Source organism: Gallus gallus, chromosome 3 (genome assembly GCF_016699485.2).
Source record: "Gallus gallus isolate bGalGal1 chromosome 3, bGalGal1.mat.broiler.GRCg7b, whole genome shotgun sequence".
Classification (NCBI taxonomy): Eukaryota; Metazoa; Chordata; class Aves; order Galliformes; family Phasianidae; genus Gallus; species Gallus gallus.
The window spans coordinates 104,635,339-104,653,683 of record NC_052534.1 but is presented as its reverse complement, the minus strand read 5'-3'; the positions used below and the strand labels follow the sequence as shown (position 1 = coordinate 104,653,683).

The following is an 18,345-nucleotide window of genomic DNA, read 5'->3' as shown; positions in this document are numbered from 1 at the left end:
GGGCACTATTTCAAAGTCAATGTTAACAGTTAACTGGAGCTTGCAAATTCTTGCTCTTGTCTGTGTGAAATGGTGAATGTCCTTGTTAAGAGCTATACCGTGGCTTTTTTCTCCTGTTTTGCTGCCATAAAGGAGTTGGTTCTGCGTGTAAAACTTAAGACTGCCTAAACTCTTCTTGTCTTTCAAGCACTTTCAGCATGCTATGCAGAATGAGCTTTTTCCAAGTGAATGGTGAAAAAATACCATTTTATGCCACTGTACACTCAGAGTACTGAATCCTTAGCAATGACGAGCAAACATGCTGGTGCATATTTGCAGTGTTTCTGATTCTGGTCAAAGATATGTCCGGATTCAAGGGTTGGTATGCTGGGTTCAGGTCAAAAGTGGATGATTAAGAAGGAAATGAGGCATTTCCTGCTCCTCCCCAATGCAAATGTTGCTTAAAATATCCAAATCCTGTGTAGTAGCAGATATCTTCCCCCAGAAGCATCTGTCTGTCCACTGCTGAGCAGAAGACAGAAGTACTGTTTGCGTCTTGAGGGCAGTGAGTGACACATAAGCACACCTCAGTGCCTACTGTGGGCCAGGAGAGGGACTGAATATATTTGACTTTTTTAATGCAGGAGATTTCTGAGCCTGTATTTCCGAAACTTAAGCCTGAATTGTATGGGAAAAATGTTCAAAGAACCCTACCGGTATTGAACACCGTACTTCCCTAAATAATAATCAGTTTGATTATGAGTTGTTTCAACTTCATCTGAACCTTTTTTAGGGGGACATTAACTGATGTAAGACAAAGAGAGCCTGCACTACATGATCTTAACTGTTGGAAATTCAGCAGCTTTTGGTAGCTCAGATATGTGTATGCATTAAGGATTTGTTTCTCACAAACTCCATATATGTGGTACTTCAATGGGTCCTCAAAAATCCCCGTGTGAAGGGGATGGTGGTGAAGCCACGCTGTTATTGCAGGGCATGGGCTTTGTTCTCTTTAGGAAGTGAGATCTAGATGTAATGCCATGGAAATAATGTTTGGAAATCACTCTAAAGCAAGTCTTCTGGGAGAGCTGGTCACAAGATGCAAGTCATTAGTTCTTCCTTGGTTGTGTCTCAAGGTCTAAATCTCTAAACATGGTTTTCTGTGCAGTAGAAAACTAAAATGAAAATACAAATGAGTAACATACTCTCAATCTACTTTGTTTGCCAGGTCCTGGAGAAATATCCTAATACACCTATGAGCCATAAAGAAATTCTTCAAGTTATCCAGAAAGAAGGACTTAAAGAAATCAGGTGAGTTAAGTTTCCATTGCAGTAAAACAAGATAACATCTTGGTTCCAACTTAGTTTACTGTTAACTCCTTACTCATGTGTCTTTGGGACTGAAATGTTAAATGCCTATGGAACTGGAGTCTAGATCCCAGTTGCTAAAATAGAAATGTATAAATCCCTGAGGTTTCTGTTATTTCTCACCAAGAAAGGTAGGCGAGGGTCATAACTTCCAAATATATGCTACATGCACCTCATCTGCAGCGCTCAAATGACATGAACTGGATCTGATCAGGTAGTTCAGACTCCAATCACATAGGTAAACTTAGTTACTTTTTTTTTAATCTTATTTTGAGAGAAAAGTGACTGTAGCTCAATGGAAATGATCCAAAACAAAACTTAAAGCACTTCAGGAAATAATTAAAAAAAAAAAAAAAGCAGCATCACTTACAAATCTTAATCTAGAACACTGTCTCATGCTATTTTCTTTAGTATTGCCCACAGTAGCTTTAGAGATCTTCCTGTTCCATATAAAGAGCATAATGAGTGTGTAGATGCTCCTGATCTGCTTCACAAAGAGTAGCTCTGATGTCAAATCTGGAACTGTATGCTGTTACCATAGCTTAATTCTTGAGTCTTTGCTTGCATATGGCCCCTGAGGTGGACAGGTTTATCTGCTAATATAAGAACTTGCTATGAAGTAAAAAGTATATCTATCTTCTAATAGTAAAGAGGAAGCAGGGAAAGAGGACTGCATGCCAGTTCATCTATTTTGGAAGGAAATAGTCATCCTAGATTTGACTTCATTATGTCCCCTTCTCTATGTTGTCCATTTAATACAGCAACATATGCTTTGTAGGAAGTACAGAAGGGCCCAAGTGTAAAAATTCTGCTGATAACAAGATCTTCTGCTCAAGTTGTAGATAACAGAAAGGTGTTTTGCTTTCTGGAAGGAAATGTTGGTTTATCTAAGAGTAAGGAAATATCCTCATTCAGCTCTTCAGGAGGTGACGAAAGTGGGGTTGAATTCCTGCCTTGGCAGCACGCTTCGTTTGGGTGCAGTACAATGTTTGGTTTGTCAGAGGCTTATCAGCCTCAGGTCTGCTTTGACACCAAACAAATTAAGTGTTGGTAATCTGTTGGAGGTGTACCTACAAACGGTAATCACATTTCACCTTCGACCTTTCCTCTTGGCTGGGGAGCAGACTAAACCCCCCACGATTCAGGAGGACACAGTCAGAGACCTGCTACTCCAGCTGGACTGCCACAAGTCCATGGGACCAGATGAGATTCACCCAAGAGTGCTGAGGGAACTGGCGGAGGTGATAGCCGACCCGCTTTCCATCATCTATCAGCGCTCCTTGTTGACGGGTGAGGTCCCAGAAGACTGGAGGCTTGCCAGTGTGACTCTCATCTACAAGAAGGGCTGCAGGGAGGATCCGGGGAACTACAGGCCTGTTAGCCTGGCCTCGGTGCTGGGGAAGGTTATGGAGCAGATTGTCTTGAGGGAGATCACGCGGCACGTGCAGGACAACCGGGGGATCAGGCCTAGCCAGCATGGGTTCACAAAAGGCAAGTCCTGCTTGACCAACCTGATCTCCTTCTATGATCTAGTGACCCGTCTGGTGGATGAGGGAAAGGCTGTTGATGTAGTCTACCTAGACTTCAGCAAAGCCTTTGACACTGTCTTCCACAGTATTCTCCTGCAGAAGCTGGCAGTCCGTGGCTTGGACAGATATACTCTTGGCTGGGTAAGGAAGTGGCTGGAGGGCCGGGCCCAGAGAGTGGTGGTGAATGGAGTTAAATCCAGCTGGCAACTGGTCACGAGTGGTGTTCCCCAGGGGTCGGTACTGGGGCCTGTCCTGTTTAATATCTTTATTGATGATCTGCATGAGGGCATTGAGTGCACCCTCAGTAAGTTTGCAGGTGACACCAAGTTGGCTGGAAGTGTTGATCTGCCTGAGGGTAGCGAGGCCCTACAGAGTGATCTGGATAGGCTGGATAGCTGGGCTGAAGCCAATGGGATGAGATTCAACAAGACCAAATGCCGGGTCCTGCACTTTGGCCACAACAACCCCAGGCAACGCTACAGGCTTGGGGCAGAGTGGCTGGAAGACTGTGTAGAGGAAATGGACCTGGGGATGTTGATTGATGCTAGACTGAACATGAGCCAGCAGTGTGCCCAGGTGGCCAAGAAGGCCAATGGCATCCTGGCTTGTATCAGAAATAATGTGGCCAGCAGGAACAGGGAAGTAATTATCCCTCTGTACTCAGCACTGGTGAGGCTGCACCTCAGGTACTATGTTCAGTTTGGGGCCCCTCACTGTAAGAAAGGCATCGAGGCCCTGGAGTGTGTCCAGAGGAGGGCAACAAAGCTGGTGAGGGGTCTGGAGCACAGGCCTTATGAGGAGCGGCTGAAGGAGCTGGGGTTGTTCAGTCTAGAGAAGAGGAGGCTCAGGGGAGACCTTATTGCTCTCTATAACCACCTGAAGGGAGGTTGCAGTGAGCTGGGGGTCAGCCTCTTCTCTCGGGTGACTAGTGATAGGACTAGAGGGAATGGCTTCAAGCTGTGCCAGGGAAGGTTCAGGCTGGACGTTAGGGAATACTACTTCTCTGAAAGGGTGGTCAGGCACTGGAATGGGCTGCCCAGAGAGGTGGTGGAGTCACTGAGCCTGGTGGTGTTCAAAGAGTGTTTGGATGTTGTGTTGAGGGACATGGTTTAGTGAGAACCACTGGTGATGGGTGAATGGTTGGACTTGGATGATCCTGTGGGTCTTTTCCAACCTTAGCGATTCTTTGATTCTATGAAAACTGGAAATGAGGTGGTCTGTATTGGTGACCTTGCTGGTGACAACATGGAGTCCAGGAAATGTTACAATCATTCAGATTGGAAAAGACCTCTAAGGTCACCAAACCCCACCCATATCCCCACCATGCCTGCTAACCATGTCCCTTAGTGCCACAGCTGTACGTTTCTTGAATACCTCCAGGGATGGTATATCACTTCCCCAGGCAGCCCGTGCCAGTGTGTCACCACTCCTTCCTGATTTCTCCTGATATCCAACATTAGGTACTTAACAGCCATGAACCCTTCTAGCAATTCAATCTGCTTTTGGGCAGAGCCTTGGGAAGGAAATCTGATGTAGTGCAAAACATCCAGTTTGACAAGGCTGTGGTTTGGAGTGAAATGCCAAAAAAAAAAAAGGGAAAGAGTTCAGCGAGTGGGGCAAAGGGCAGAAATGCCATGCATGTACTCAGTCTGAACCTCTGGTTCTCCTGCAGTTGATTGGGGAGTTTAGCCTGAGCTGATAGTAAGTTGTTTCCCCTCTCTAAAAGCTGCTGATGGGTATCAGGAGACCACAAACTCCTCAGTGACCCAAATCCCAAAAGATGATGGTAGGAGCAGTCAGATGCCAGACTCAGTTTCTCTAGTTTAGCTGTCCATCCTACTGACTCATCCTCATTTGGATACCATGTCGTAGTCTTTCCTCTTAAATGTTAAAATGATATAATATAGCTTTATTTAGGTTAAGACATAAAATATTACTGGTTCTTAAGCAATTCCATTTCAATTTGTGCCATTAGTATAGGTGTTGGTACCTACATTTGGGATCATTGGGATTCTGACAAGTCACAGCTTTTGACGGATAGATGCTGATTTGTGTTGAGTCCATTAAAGGAAAAATCATGTTACATGAGATGTGAAACTTAAATCACAGGCTGGCTTGGGTTGGAAGGGACCTTCAAGATGATGTGTTTCCAGCTGGAGGTTTCCAGCTCGTCAGATGAGCTCATGTAGCTCGCCAGATCCTTAGTCTTTTTTTTTTTTTATGGAAGTCCTGGCAGGAAACCATGACAAAGCCTTTGAGAGCACATCATAGCAATTTCCCTATTCTTGGTTGTACTGAGATAGCAGTACGCTGCAAGACTCTCAGGCTGGTAAAACTTGGTACAAGTTTGCAGGCAGGACGTAGAGTCTCCTGTTCATGTGTACCAAAGCATTCAAGTTTTGAGTTGTCTTTCAGTACAAATTGTTTTCAATTAATAAAAACAGGTTGTTTTTCTGATGGTGAACTACGTATGTAAACCACAGTCTCTTAAACTCTGCCACTTTTGACTGTAAGGCTTTTTATTTCAGCATCTATTCCTTATATTCTTAGATACATTGTTTTGGTCTAGTGGTTGGCGACCCTACCCATGGCAGGGGGTTGAAACTAGATGATCTTTGAGGTCTTCTTCAATCCAGGCCATTCTATGATTCTGTGATTGTATGAGATACATCCTTCTCAGAATCTCCAGTTCCAGATAGGAAATAGGTTGAGAAGTGATGAGTTACTGTAGGTTTCCTGGAATGAGGCAGAGAGAACGGGGAGCCCAATTAATGTTCAGCAGTCACTTGTTTGGCCCAACCAGCCATCCCCCTCTGGCTTTGATTCACATTGAGCTGCCACTTGGCTGCTGTGTGGGAGGAAGCTTCACAGCACATCGATGTAGCTCAGAGGACGTGCTGGTCCTGTTATAGGGAATTTGGAATTGCAGGGAAGATTGCAGGTGCCAGTTGAAGTGGGTGTAGAAAAAGTGACTTACGCTGCTTTTTAGAACAATTTGGCTGGTGTTGTTGTGGCTGTTTCTTTTTTAGTGGAAGAGGCTAGATATTTTGTCAGATGTTCTGTAATGGTGTCGGTACCTGGAGTGATTCTGGCTGATCATCTTTCCTGTATTTGTCATTTCATTCTAGTACTCAAACCAGCCATTCATTTGTGTGATGTTAAAGGTCAGCCTAGGACCAGTACTGTCAGTTTCGGAGATGTGAGGCATCCTTAAGCCAGATCTATACTTCTCACATGATCTGTCATCCTGATTTTCTTTATTTGCCTATTTTGACAGGCTGCCTGAATCCCATGAGATCCTTTCCTACAGGTCACTGCTTGCACGCTGCAGAAGTAAAATCTATGTGGAAAAAGCACTCTGTGAATCAGCACCATAACCATACGTGGCTCTAGGCTTCGTCCTTATGAATGAATCCCACTTGCCTTATCTCCATTGGCAGTGTAGTGTGGACAAGTCTGAGCGTGCTGCCACGCTTTCAGACAGGGCTTTGAAGATGCCTGGAATCAGTGCTAACTCACACAGCACTAGCTGTGAGTGCTCCCTAAATCTGAATACGTAGGCTAGATGGCAGCAGCAGGGAACCACATTTGTTTGAACATGAGTAGCTGATTAGGGGGGAAAAAAAAGTCACTAAATCTCTTTAGTCCCTTTGGGTCTGTTAGAAACGGTCACTGTAAGAGCACCCAAGGAGCTAGCTTCTTTGGAGGAGGATATCTTCCATGGCCTTTTCTCCATAGCCATGAATGTTTTGTTTTCTCAAGTTTTATAGGGGTGGTTCTGTGAAAAGACTAGTCTGTGGGTCTCAGTCCATGTATGGTAATGCTTTTGCCCAAATGCTGATTGAGTCAGTGTTTGAACAAGGAAATATGTCTAATCTCAGCGTAAATAAAAACATGGTACTCCAGCTGCTGCTTTTGAGTATCCATTGAATTTCTTCTATGAAGAAACCCAAAAAGCTTCTAAAACCACTTCTGGGGGGGGGAAGAAAGTATAAAAGCCAAGTTTTACTTTTCTCTGGTCCTGTTTAGATTAGAGAGGAGTGTGTCATCGTGGCTTGGCTTCAGGGCTTTCACCTGCCCTTCTGTGGGTGGATCATCTGTGCCTCATTGACAAGTCTCTCCTCCCAAATTCCTTGCAAGATGCTGTGCAGGTTTGGCTCCAGGCAGCCTTGGGGAGGTGATTCCCTTCCTGACAAGGGGGTGGTTGTGTGAGCAGGGCTGGAGCTGCTCAGTCTGATGTTTGTAGGAATGAGCTGCCAGCTCTAATTTTAGACTTCCATAAGGTTTCTTACTACTTTTTTTTTTTTCCCTCCTGTTTTTGCTAGATGAAAATCAGAAGCCGTGGGTAGGTTGTCCTCTGTGGGTATGGGAATGGTGCCTCCTCCTGACTGATAAGGAGGACAGTAATACTGATTGCCTTCAAAGGGAAAGAAAAGCTGGAGAGTTCTCTGCAGTTTAGAGCAGTGCCATCCATATTTGTGAGACTTCCCCAGCAGCCTGTGTGCTGTGAAATGGGCATCTTGCCTGCCTGGGAAAAGATTCCCCTTCCTGGTCACTCTTGGAAGAGGAGAACTCGAGAGGATGCAAATCACCAGCTCTTATAGAACTCTCACAGAAAACAAGTGAGCAGGAGTCAGAATGCTGTTTGTACTCCTGCGGGATATTCTTGCACCTCAGAATGTAGGGCCAACAAAGCGGCTCTCTTCATTCTTGGCAGAACACTTTGCCACTGAAACACTTCACAGCTATTCTTCAGTGCTTTGTTGATTTCCTTCTGTTGCAGGGCTAAGAAATAAGGCATGGTTGGGTGAGCTGAGTGGCACGTACCTTCATTCTGTGGTCTTGGGGCAGTTCTTCCTTCACAGCTTCGTTCTGGGAAGGTCTTCCTCCAGTAGAATTGTAGAGGTTGGAAAGGACCTCATCCAGTCCAACCCCAGCCCACCCACACCATGCCCACTGACCGCATCCCTCAGTGCCACATCTCCATTCTTCATGAACACCCCTAGGGATGGTGTGACCCCACCACCTCCCTGGGCAGCTGTGCCACTGCTTCCTCTGCAGAAGAAATTTCTCCTAATATCTGACCTGAACCTCTCTGTTACAACTTGAGACCATTACTTCTCATCCTACTCAGTAATGCTTTCCTAAATCTAAACCTGCACACAAAAGCACCTTATCACAGTTCAGCCGTGGGAAGGGACTTTGAAATGGTTGCAAGGTTCTTAAATGATTTTTGTAAGAGCTGAAGTTCCTATTGGAGCCCGCTGAGGTTCAGTGTAGGGACAAATTATAACAAGGAAAGGAATCTTTGCAAAAAGCCCTTTGAAACTGAAACTACCCAAAAACAGAAGAAATGTGCATCCTGTGTCTGGCCAGTAGCTTTGTTCTTGGCTGCTGGCTGGATGTGCTGCATGTGGAGCTGTGCCTTGCCCTGCTGGAGAGGGAGCTTCTCCCTGCCCAGGAGGAGAGCTCTGCAAAGCTGGGCTGTTCCAAGACCTGTTGTGAGAATATAAATCTTGGTTCTGAGTCCTGTGATAGTTTGTTTTAGCCCCTGAATAGCAGATCTCGTACCTTATTTCATCTGCAGGTTCTGAAGTTCTTCAGAGTTTTCACAAGTCCTGGGGTATCGAGTGTAGTCTGCATCCTTCAAGCCATTCCATAATGACTTTAGTTGTTTATTTTTACCTTTCATCAGCTCTGAATCTTGTCAAAATGACCTTACAGCTGAGGAACATTTATAGCCCACTACACACCCTTTAGACACAGCGTGTTAATGTGTAAACTTGTCATGGCAGAGCATCCAGCACTTCATTGGGTGGCTTCTTACGGAGGAAGCAGACAGAAATAGCAGTTGCTGTTTCAAGTTTAGAAGTACCTCAGCTCTAAGCTTAGAGGTGTGGCCATTATAGTGCATGCTATAAACAACTAATTAAGTTCTCTGGGGAGAACCAGAATGCTGAGCATGTGGATGTCTTTCTGAGCAAGCTCTCATGAAAATCACTGTTGATATTTTTCAGTTGCGTCAAGCCACGGCTGCAACTCAGAATGGCTGAGTTTGGGAGGGACTTCTGGAGGCCATCTGGTCAGAATGAGGAGCGTGGCCAATTTGCATGTGGTAGATGATGTCCTTGCCTTTGGTAATTGGCAATCATTTGGCAGCCCAACCAATTCCAGGCTGCTTGGGGCTGGAGGCCCCTCTGGCCCCCCCCACCGCAGCAGGGACATGCAGAGCAGAGTGCCCAGTGCCACAGCTGGAGGTTGGGGAGATCCCCGAAGAGGGATGCTCCAAATGACCACCAGCTTTAGGGTTGTATGACCTTTAGACAGTCATCTAAGGTTGGAAGTGGCTTTTGGTTATAGATGCATCTGCAAAAGAGGTGTTACTGCAAATTTGTCTTCAACCTTGATGTCTGTAGTCTAAATACTAAAGGAAATTGCTTTGTATTCTACTTGCTGTCTCCTTTTAATGAATATCAGCACACTGGCAACTTGAAGTTTTATTTATATTTTGTGTGCACGTTTTTACTGATGAGCCATTAGGAAGCTCGAATTTTGATGAAGGATATTAGCACATAACAGCAATTTTCGCTGCATTGCTCTTAAAATGAGCAGTGGTGCTCATTGTGGTGTTGGTGAGCTCATTTTTAGCTTCAGTGTCCACTGGTCTGAGCAGGTGGCTGAGAAATGCCCTGTATACGTGAGATGGGAAAGGTCCTTGAAGCATAGACAGGAAGGAACCTTGAAGCAGTGCATCTTCCACTTGATTCCTTGTGACAGCAGGAAGCTGGGAAACTGGAAAATAATGTGCTGAAGCTAGCAAGCTAATTTAAATTGTATTTTCCTGCTGCAGCTGAGATGGAGTGGATGAGATGGGAAGGACATACCTAGAGGGCTTCCAGACCTGCTCATAGTGACCATGCCTCACTGGTTTGTACAGCCATCTGATCTCTGCTAACAATACAGCTTCTTAAATGCAACCTGACAGCCAATTTTTCCAGTGGCGACCCATTCCTGTTGTGTGAACACCTTCACGTGCACATCTGAGGGAGGACTAGCGTGTTATTACACTGGTGGCAGCAGCTTCTGTTGTAGACTGGTCTAACCAAAGCTGCTTTTCAGGAACTTCTGGTTTGTATTTCTGGTGAGTGCTCCCTTCTATAGGTAGGTCACACTGCACAGAGCTAGATGCTGTGAAGGGAAGTGCCCACTGCTAGGCTGAGAGGCAGTGAGCACACTGCTAGATGTGAATTCCCACGAGAGAGGAAGAATGCCACTCTCAAGGTGATAGACCACTAGAGCAGGTCCAGAGAGGCTGCTCAGAGAGGGCTGGGCAAAGCCCTGGTGTTGGCTTTTGCTGAAGGCTGGGCTCTGATCTCCTAAAGCTCCTCCCATCCCAGTTGCTCAATTCCTGGTTCCCAGCCTCATGCCCTGGAGGTGAAGTGGTTTTTGGCTTCTGTGCCTCCTGTGAGATTGAGTCATTGCAGTGCTTCAAAGGCTTCCCAGGCTTTATGGAAAGACTGGACTTAAGGGTTGCTTCTTCTGTATACAACCAGAGATGCAGTGCTCCAAAGTTAGTACAGACAGCTCTCGTTTTTTCTCCCTTTCAGCTTGTGCAGGTTGTGCTTTAGAACTGTCAGGGTTGGGTTACCCCTGCATCTCTCTGCTGTTCCCAGTTAATTACTTCCGTTCTGATGGAAGATTGAGATTCTGAAATGCCCATCAGGATTTTACTTGACCCATTGGGGTTACTGCATGCAGAACTTCTTACTCTCAGTTAGAAATGGGGGATCTTTTCCAATGGGAAAGGGTCATTTGCTGGAGGAAGGTGCCCTTGAGACAGCCTCACAGGCAGGCTCATCTTCAGCTTTCTTCCATCAATTACTGTAAAAGCTCAAAAGAAAGGCTGGCAGAAACGGAGCAATAATGCTGATACAGTAAATTCTTGTGTTTCTTCCCTTTGGTTAAAAAGTTGGATTTGGCTTTTTCTGGAGAAAATAACCAACTATCAGTCACCAGAATGTCGCATTCTGTTGTTTGAGGCATTCATGTCTCTGCAGCAAAGGGGAATTTGGATAAGTCCCAGCTGTAAAGTACAGGCTGAAGCTGTTTGGAGCAGTGTGAAGGCTGTGGGTCGGTGTTTGGGGGAGGCAGGTTGTGGCTCTCAGGGAGCTTTTTGGTGGTATCTGTGGCCAGGGGCTAAAGTAGGTTCTCTAGAGCAGGTCATGCAGGAAAGCATCCAGGTGGGTTCTGAGTATCTCCACAGGAGACCCCACCACTTCTCAGGGCAGCTTCTTCCAGTGCTCTGCTGCTCTGCCACCCTCCCAGTAAAGACACTCTCATGTTTATACTGAACTCCCTGGGTTCCAATTAGTGCCTGTTGCCCCGTGTCCTGTTGCTGGGCACCACTAAAAAGAGCCCCAGCCTCCTGACTCCCACCCTTCAGATACTGATGATGACATCCCCTCTTATTCTTCTCTTCCCCAGGCTGAACAACCCCAGGGATCTCAGACTCTCCCCATCAGGAGATGCTCCAGGCCCCCACCATCTCTGCAGCCCTTTGCTGGGCTCTCTCCAGCAGTTCCCTGTCCCCTTGAACTGGAGAGCCCAGCACTGAGCTCAGTGCTCCAGATGTGGCCTCTCCATGGCAGAGCAGAGGGGAAGAGCTTTGTACCCTTGCCCTGCTGGCTGTGATCTATGCGGTGTACCCCAGGGTTCTTTTGGCCTTCTTGGCCATGAGAGGCACATAGTCAACCTTTGGTCAACTATTGGTCAATCAGGGCACCCAGATCCTTCACTGTTGAGCTCCTCTCCAGCAGCTCAGCCCCTAACCTGTACTAGTGCACGTAGTTATTTCTCCCCAGGTGTAGGACTCTACACTTGCCCTTGTTCTTCTTTGCCCAGCTCTTACCCTATCCAGGTTTCACTGGATAGCAGCATGACCTTCAGGTGCATCAGCCACTCCTCCCAGCTTTGTATCATCAGCAAGCTTGCTGAGAGTGCCCTCTGTCCCTTCATCCAGTTCATTAATGAAGATGTTAAAAACAAAAGATCAGACCCAGTACCGATGCCTCTTAAAACCACTCTGGGTCTAGCAAACCCTCAGTGGGCTCTTTCTTTGCTTGATGAGCATTTAAACAAAAGTTGAAGTAGCCATCAGTTTCTGTAGCACCCTGTATCTGTGCAGAAGGATGGAAGTGGGTTGGTAGATGGCATCAAAAGCACATATAGGGAACATAGGTTCCCATGATGGCATACGTTCCCTAGTGCAAAAGGAGATGTGGGGTGCAACTGTGCAGTGATGAATGCTGCAGGAATGCAGCAGGTTGGTGTTCTTTTCAATGGAAAACACTGTAGTGGGGATCTCAGAAGACAGACAGAAGTAGGATTTATTTTTGGTTGGAAGCAGCTGATAGTTCTGTAGCAGAAATGCAAAGGGTGGGGGCATGCCGAAGATCTGCAAGTCTTCATTGTGTGCCCCAAAAGCCTCAGAGGATGGTTTTGTCTGGATTCTTCCTTTCAGATCAGAAAATGCTAAGCCTTTCTGCATAGGCCCTAAAGGGTGAGTGAGAGCAGCACGCAAACAAGTACCTTACGTATGGACACTGTGCTAAAGTGAGGCTATTTCAGTGCCATGAACTTAAAGCTTTTTGCCTGAAAACAATATTTAAGAAAATCAGTGAGCTTCTGCAGGGCTTTTTGTTCTTAGTCAGGACTCAGCAGGGGGTATGGGAATATCCTTGTGCCCCTGTAGGTCACGTTCAGTTGTCACGCCAGTCTTAATAGGCCATTAATTAAAGCTATAAGTAAACTTCAAATTGGTTGTGGGCTGAAGAGCTTTGTAGCATCCTCTGAGCTGATGATGACCTAAGGGTTTGTACCGGTGCAGCTCCATACGGGCCCTGCTTGTGTTGCTGGAGCAATGCTTTGGTCTTGGAATCATAGAATCATGAAGGTTGGAAGAGATCTTGAAAAATCATCAAGTCCAGGTGTCAGCCCATCCCCACCACGTCCCCACTGCCACGTCCCCTCAGTTCTCAAACACCTCACATGGGCAGTGACCCCACTGCCTCCCTGGGCAGCTGTGCCAATGCATCACCACTCTTCCACAGAAGAAATATTTCCTAATAGCGTCATGCACAAATCCATAGGACTTTCAAGCACTGATGATTTAAAATTGACTTTATAGCATGAAAAGCTTGTAGCTAAATGTACACCACCAAAAAAGCCCTCCAAAGCCAGTATCTCCTGTCTGGATTTGTAGAAAATGAACTGAGAAGCCCAGCAGATAGATGTGTTCCTTTCTCTGCTTGTGTTGATGCTATAATCTAGTCTTACTACTGCTGCATATTTGCCCAGAACCTTTTATAAGTAAAGATTGTTTCTGGTGGATGGGGAGGAGGGTTCATATTAATGATTAGAAGTTGTTTTGCTGAAGTTTTTAAAGGGGTGTTTCTCTCCTTTTTTTGGGTTGCACTCCAACTCCAGAAGGTAAGAACCACTGCTGATTGTTGTGAAGCTGTTCTGTATTAACGCAAGCTGCACAAGCCTCAATTAGAGAGCCCTGCTTGTTTCACGCAGGCATAGAAACAAAGCTGTAGCAGTGTAACTAGTGTCAATGCTTGCTGCACTAACCTGCCTTCACTGTATGCTGTTTGCATTAGTGTTTGGCTATAATGCAACCATGAAGCCTGATTGCAAGAAGTATCAGGCTGATGGCACAGAATGCTCAGTGTCTCACCAAATTAACATCGCTGTGCAGTCTTGAGTTTGCCCTTGGTTTGCATGATGGCTTTGTGCATCTTTGTCTGTGCGTAGAATCTGCTTTATTCGTAGAATGAGCTGCTTCTGAGTCAGATTTGTTTTAACAAGCTTTGAGTTGGTGCTGTGGCATCTGCTTACCATGCCTCTCTGCTCTGGCGCTTGATCTGAATCTGTTGGGTTTTAAAGCCTATTTTAATTTGCTAATGAACCGAAAGCTTTTTGTATGAATGTCTGATTGAAAGGGAATGTGGGGAAGAAGGGATGTTCGAAAGATAGAAATGGGGAAAACTCTCACCCTTAAATATAGCTGGGTCTGTTGGGGCCTTTTTGGCAAGTTCCATGAATTGCAGTGAAGACGTGAAAGGTGGATGCTCACTTCTGGGTGCCCTTTATATCAACTTCCATTTACAGCAAAACAGCCATTAACTCTTCTGCAGTGCCCCGAGCTGTGCAGAAGTGGGTTCTGAGCAGCATTTCTGTGCCAAGCACTGGTGCACATCCTGCCTGCAGGACCCACTGGAGCTGTGGTGCTTCTGCTCCAAGGCAGGGAGCTGCTGGCCATGCGCTCTGCTAACAAATTACTACTGGAGCTTTAATATAAAGGGGCCTTCTGATGGATAAGTATGCCTTGTATCGTGTTCTGAGTGCAAGTTTGAGTTCCAGCGCTGCACATATGAGAGCTCTTCACAGCGTCAGGCCAGCATCCCATCACAGGTGGTTGAACAGAAGTGATTCTGTAGCACTTTGTTTTTGAATCAGAACAAATCTGCTCAGTCCTTGAGGTCTCAGGGCAGGGCTGGTTGGGAAGGGCTCAGTGGTGGAATTGGAAAGCCTGGGAAGAAGTGTTCCACGTCCTTCTTCCCACTGAGCATGTTCACCATAGAGATATCTCACCCTTACCTGGTGCACATTCACCATTTTCAAGCTCCTTTTCAAGCTCCAGTCTGAAGAAGCTTTGAATTTAACATGGAATGTAAGATGCCATGATTTAATGAAGGCTGAAATTTGACAGTTCTCAGAAAGGGAGCTTGGTATGTATGCACCTGCTGGGAAGTAGCTTAGATAAATGCTCTGGGGGGTGAGAGCTCCAAGTGTGCATTTCTTATGCTGTTGGTTTCATAGCCAGCTACCTTCAAGCTGTCACAGTGGCAAGCAGTGCTGTGTACAGCAATAGTGGGAGAGTTGTTGGGAACAGGGTGACAGAGCAGACACCTTCCAGGTCATTAACACACAGCACAGCATAGATGGAATGGTTCTAAAGGCTCACAAAGGACCACCCCTTTGGCCAACTATAAACACTACATATAGGTGTGCAGCTAACAAGTTGGTGCCTACTCTGGTAAAACAGAGTTCAAGAATGTGCATGTGCTCAGCCCTCGCTGTGCTGGGTGGTCACCTGGTAAGTATAGGTGAGTGCTTGCTTGTATGCTCAGACCACCTGTGGCTGCGAGGATTCCTGATGGTCCACTGAAACATGCCTTTTGCCTTTCACAGAGGTAGCTTTAGGTGGGTGGGTGTGTAACTCCCTAGTGCTTCCCAAGCTGAAATTTACTGCAAAAGAAAAACCAAAACAGAAAACTTTCAGTTGCATGCCATAAAACTGGCTTAAGTTTGTACCTACTGCTGTTAAACAGTTGACATCACACACCAGATTAGTTCCATTTGCAAACGTCCTTACCAAAGAAGAGGTCATTGTGATCCATGAGCTGGCACAGGTTGCCCACAGAGGTGCTGGATGCTACATCCCTGCAGGCACCCGAGGTCAGGCTGGATGGAGCTCTGAGCACCTGACGGAGCTGTAGGTATCCCCAGTCATTGCAGGGAGTTGGTCTGGGTGGCCTTTTAAAGGTCCCTTCCAGCTCAGTGATATGATTCTAAAGGCTGAGTCCTGGTTTGAGGTCTATGAAGTACCTTGCACATTACAAGGACCTCGTGGTCAGCAGTGCCCAACCAACCACGGCCCCATATGGCAGCACTGCAGGTGTGGGTGAAGTCCCATAGTTGTTAATGGCACATCTGAAGCATGCGGGAACCCATCTTTTCCTTCAAGTGCTTCTAACTGCTGCTTTGGGGACGTAACAACAGGAACAAGTGGTAATGGCCTTAAGTTGTGCCAGTGTGCTGGAGATGTGTTTTCCAGGTGGGAGGTTTGGGTGTCCCAGCAGGGTCTGTGGGTCTGCTGGTATGGGACCTGAGTAGGGCTGTGGCAGGAAGGGCTCAAAGCAAATGCCACAAGGGGGACGTGCACCTCGTAGCCAGACTGGACTCAGCTTTCTGAAAGTTATATGAGATTTTTTGAGTGGATTTTAACCTGTAAAATTTTCATTTAGATGTGTGAAAGGTTAGAGTGGTGGTAGCTTTGTGCCAGGTTTCTAAGGAGCCTATAGAGGAAGGCAGGTAATGATAGACAGGAACCCATCGCCACTATTACACATCCCTCAGTGCCACATCTCCATGTCTCACACACCTCCAGGGACAGTGACCCCACCACCTCCCTGGGCAGCTGTGCCACTGCATTGCCACTCTTTCAGAGAAGAAGTGTTTCCTTATACCCAACCTGAACCTCCCCATGTGCAGCTTGAGGCCATCACACCTCATTCTATCACTAGTTATCTGAATAGTATGAATGACAGACTATTCCAGCTTTTGTAAAGCTGGGGCCTGCCAAAACTCGGTTCCATGTTGAGCTCCCAGGGCATGGCTTTGCCTAGACTATTGTGGAATGCCTGGCTTAGCTCTGATCTGCTGCCCTGCTCAAGTTTTTAGGAGGAATGAGCTCAAGGTCAGGTGCACGGTGGTGCAGGTGCATGCAGTTAAATGCAGAAATGGGTTTTGCATAAGGAAAGGAAAGGCTCTGTGCTGAAAAGCGATGCCTTTGAAAAGAATATGAGGCTGCTGTAGGAAACAGTACTGGGTTGTAGCTTCCAGGGTGACCCTATGGCTTTCAAGAGATGAGGAATAGCGTTGCAAAGCTTCTACGTGGCTGTAGTGAAGTCAGCCTAATGTGCAGTAATGCTTCTGGTTCTGACCACTGTGGGAATAGAAGCAGAGCTCAGGGCTGGGTTAGGTGTGGGATGATGTTCTCACTTAGTGTAAATGTGCTCAGAAGCACTTCTATCCAGGGATGGGGATGCTGGCTGTTGTTGGAGCAGTCTGGAGATGAACACAAGCTCTCAGCAGAGGTGCTGGTGTTCTGACTCTCAGCTGTCTGTCTGCTGCAGCCACGGCTGTCATTAGGCGTTGGAGGAACTGGGTGAAACTCAGTTCTGCCACGTAAGAACAGCAGGGAGGGAATTCTAATTACCCCTGCAGCCTGTAGTTAGCTTGCAACAGATCTGCTCTGAGTTTCAGAGATGCAACTTTTTGCGCTCAGAGCTGTACAAATAAGTGTCCATTTTGACATCCTGCAAAGAAGAGGTGGAGGGCCTGAGCATGGGGGCTTGTTGTTTGCTTTTCCTTCCTGGAACGTGGGTACATCGGGCTGGTTTCACCATTGCTTGTTGTGGCTGATTCAACTCGTATCAATGGGAATATCCATTGGGTCTGTGCTCTTTGCATGCTTGTTCGTTGGGTGAGGGGTTGTGACTCCAGGCAGAAGATTAATTCTGTCCATACAAATGCAAAAATTAATCCTGTGCTTTTATTTTCAGTGGGACTTCTCCTCTTGCATGCCTGAATGCTATGTTACATACAAACTCCCGAGGGGAAGAGGGCATTTTCTATAAGGTCCCAGGGCGGATGGGAGTGTACACTCTGAAGGTAAGTTTCTCAGCTGGGCAGCCTTGTTTGAGTGCTCAGTGGCTTTTGTTCCTTTACAGATGTTTTGGATTAGGGTAATCCAACATAGGGAAGAGGGAACTGTTCCTCAGTAGCATGGATTGTAGTTGAATTTGTAGTTGAACTGTCCATCCAAACACAAACACTGGACTCTTCCTTCTTGCTGGTGATCATCTGTGTGCAGAAAATACAACCAAAATAGTGCTCGTTTTTGTTCACAGTGATGTAGTTTGCTGGTATTAATTATCATCCAGTAATGAAATCAGAATAAAATTATAACCACAAAAAAGTAACGTTATCACCACTCAGCTCTTATCTAAAAAGGAAGTAGTCCCTTGTCCTTAATCTATTAATAGCAGACAGGAAGCATTTCTAGGAAAAAAAGTATAGATTCCTTGATATAGCTGATTTGTACTCCTAAAAGTAATCTCTCTGTGGTTTCTTTTTTCCAATTAACCTATGAGATGAGGCCTGCTTGCACTAATCTTGGTTTTCCATGTATTTGAAACTGGAGTCTTTGCTGTAAGATTCCTCTCACTAATGTAGACTTCAACAGTGTGGGTTGTGTCTGCTGTAGCCACATTCGTCTTCTCATTCCATGTTCCAGAGAGAGCAGTAGTAACGTCTGAGGTAATATTTCTCTTATCCTGTAATATTTGAATCATTAAAATTGGAAAAGATCTCTCAGATCGCGTAGTCCAACCCATCACCAGCAAGCCCACTCAACCATGTCCTTAAGTGCCACGTCTCCATCTTTCTTCTTCTTGGAAATCCAGACCAAGGTAAATGAGTGGAACCCTCGTGTTCCTCCATTTTCCCGTCTTATTACTTGTAAAGTTAGTGCTGGAGCATCCTACTTTTCCCCCACTTAGTGGCTGGAGCCTTCTGGTGATTGGCACTGCCCCGTACCTCTGTCCATTTGGCTCATGTC

The 18,345-nt window shown here is 46.1% G+C and overlaps 1 protein-coding gene across 4 annotated transcripts in view; it reads left to right on the top strand.

Moving 5' to 3' along the window:
• ASXL2 (additional sex combs like 2, transcriptional regulator) overlaps window positions 1-18,345 on the top strand; it is an 89,704-nt gene that overhangs the window by 19,213 nt on the left and 52,146 nt on the right. For 2 of the 4 annotated variants that reach the window (XM_046938956.1, NM_001031096.1), the window contains 3 exon segments: window positions 1,208-1,290; window positions 13,362-13,364; window positions 17,288-17,396. In XM_046938956.1, coding sequence (XP_046794912.1) covers window positions 1,235-1,290; window positions 13,362-13,364; window positions 17,288-17,396 — 168 coding nt within the window. In that variant the 5' untranslated portion in view covers window positions 1,208-1,234. 4 annotated transcript variants of the gene reach the window in all.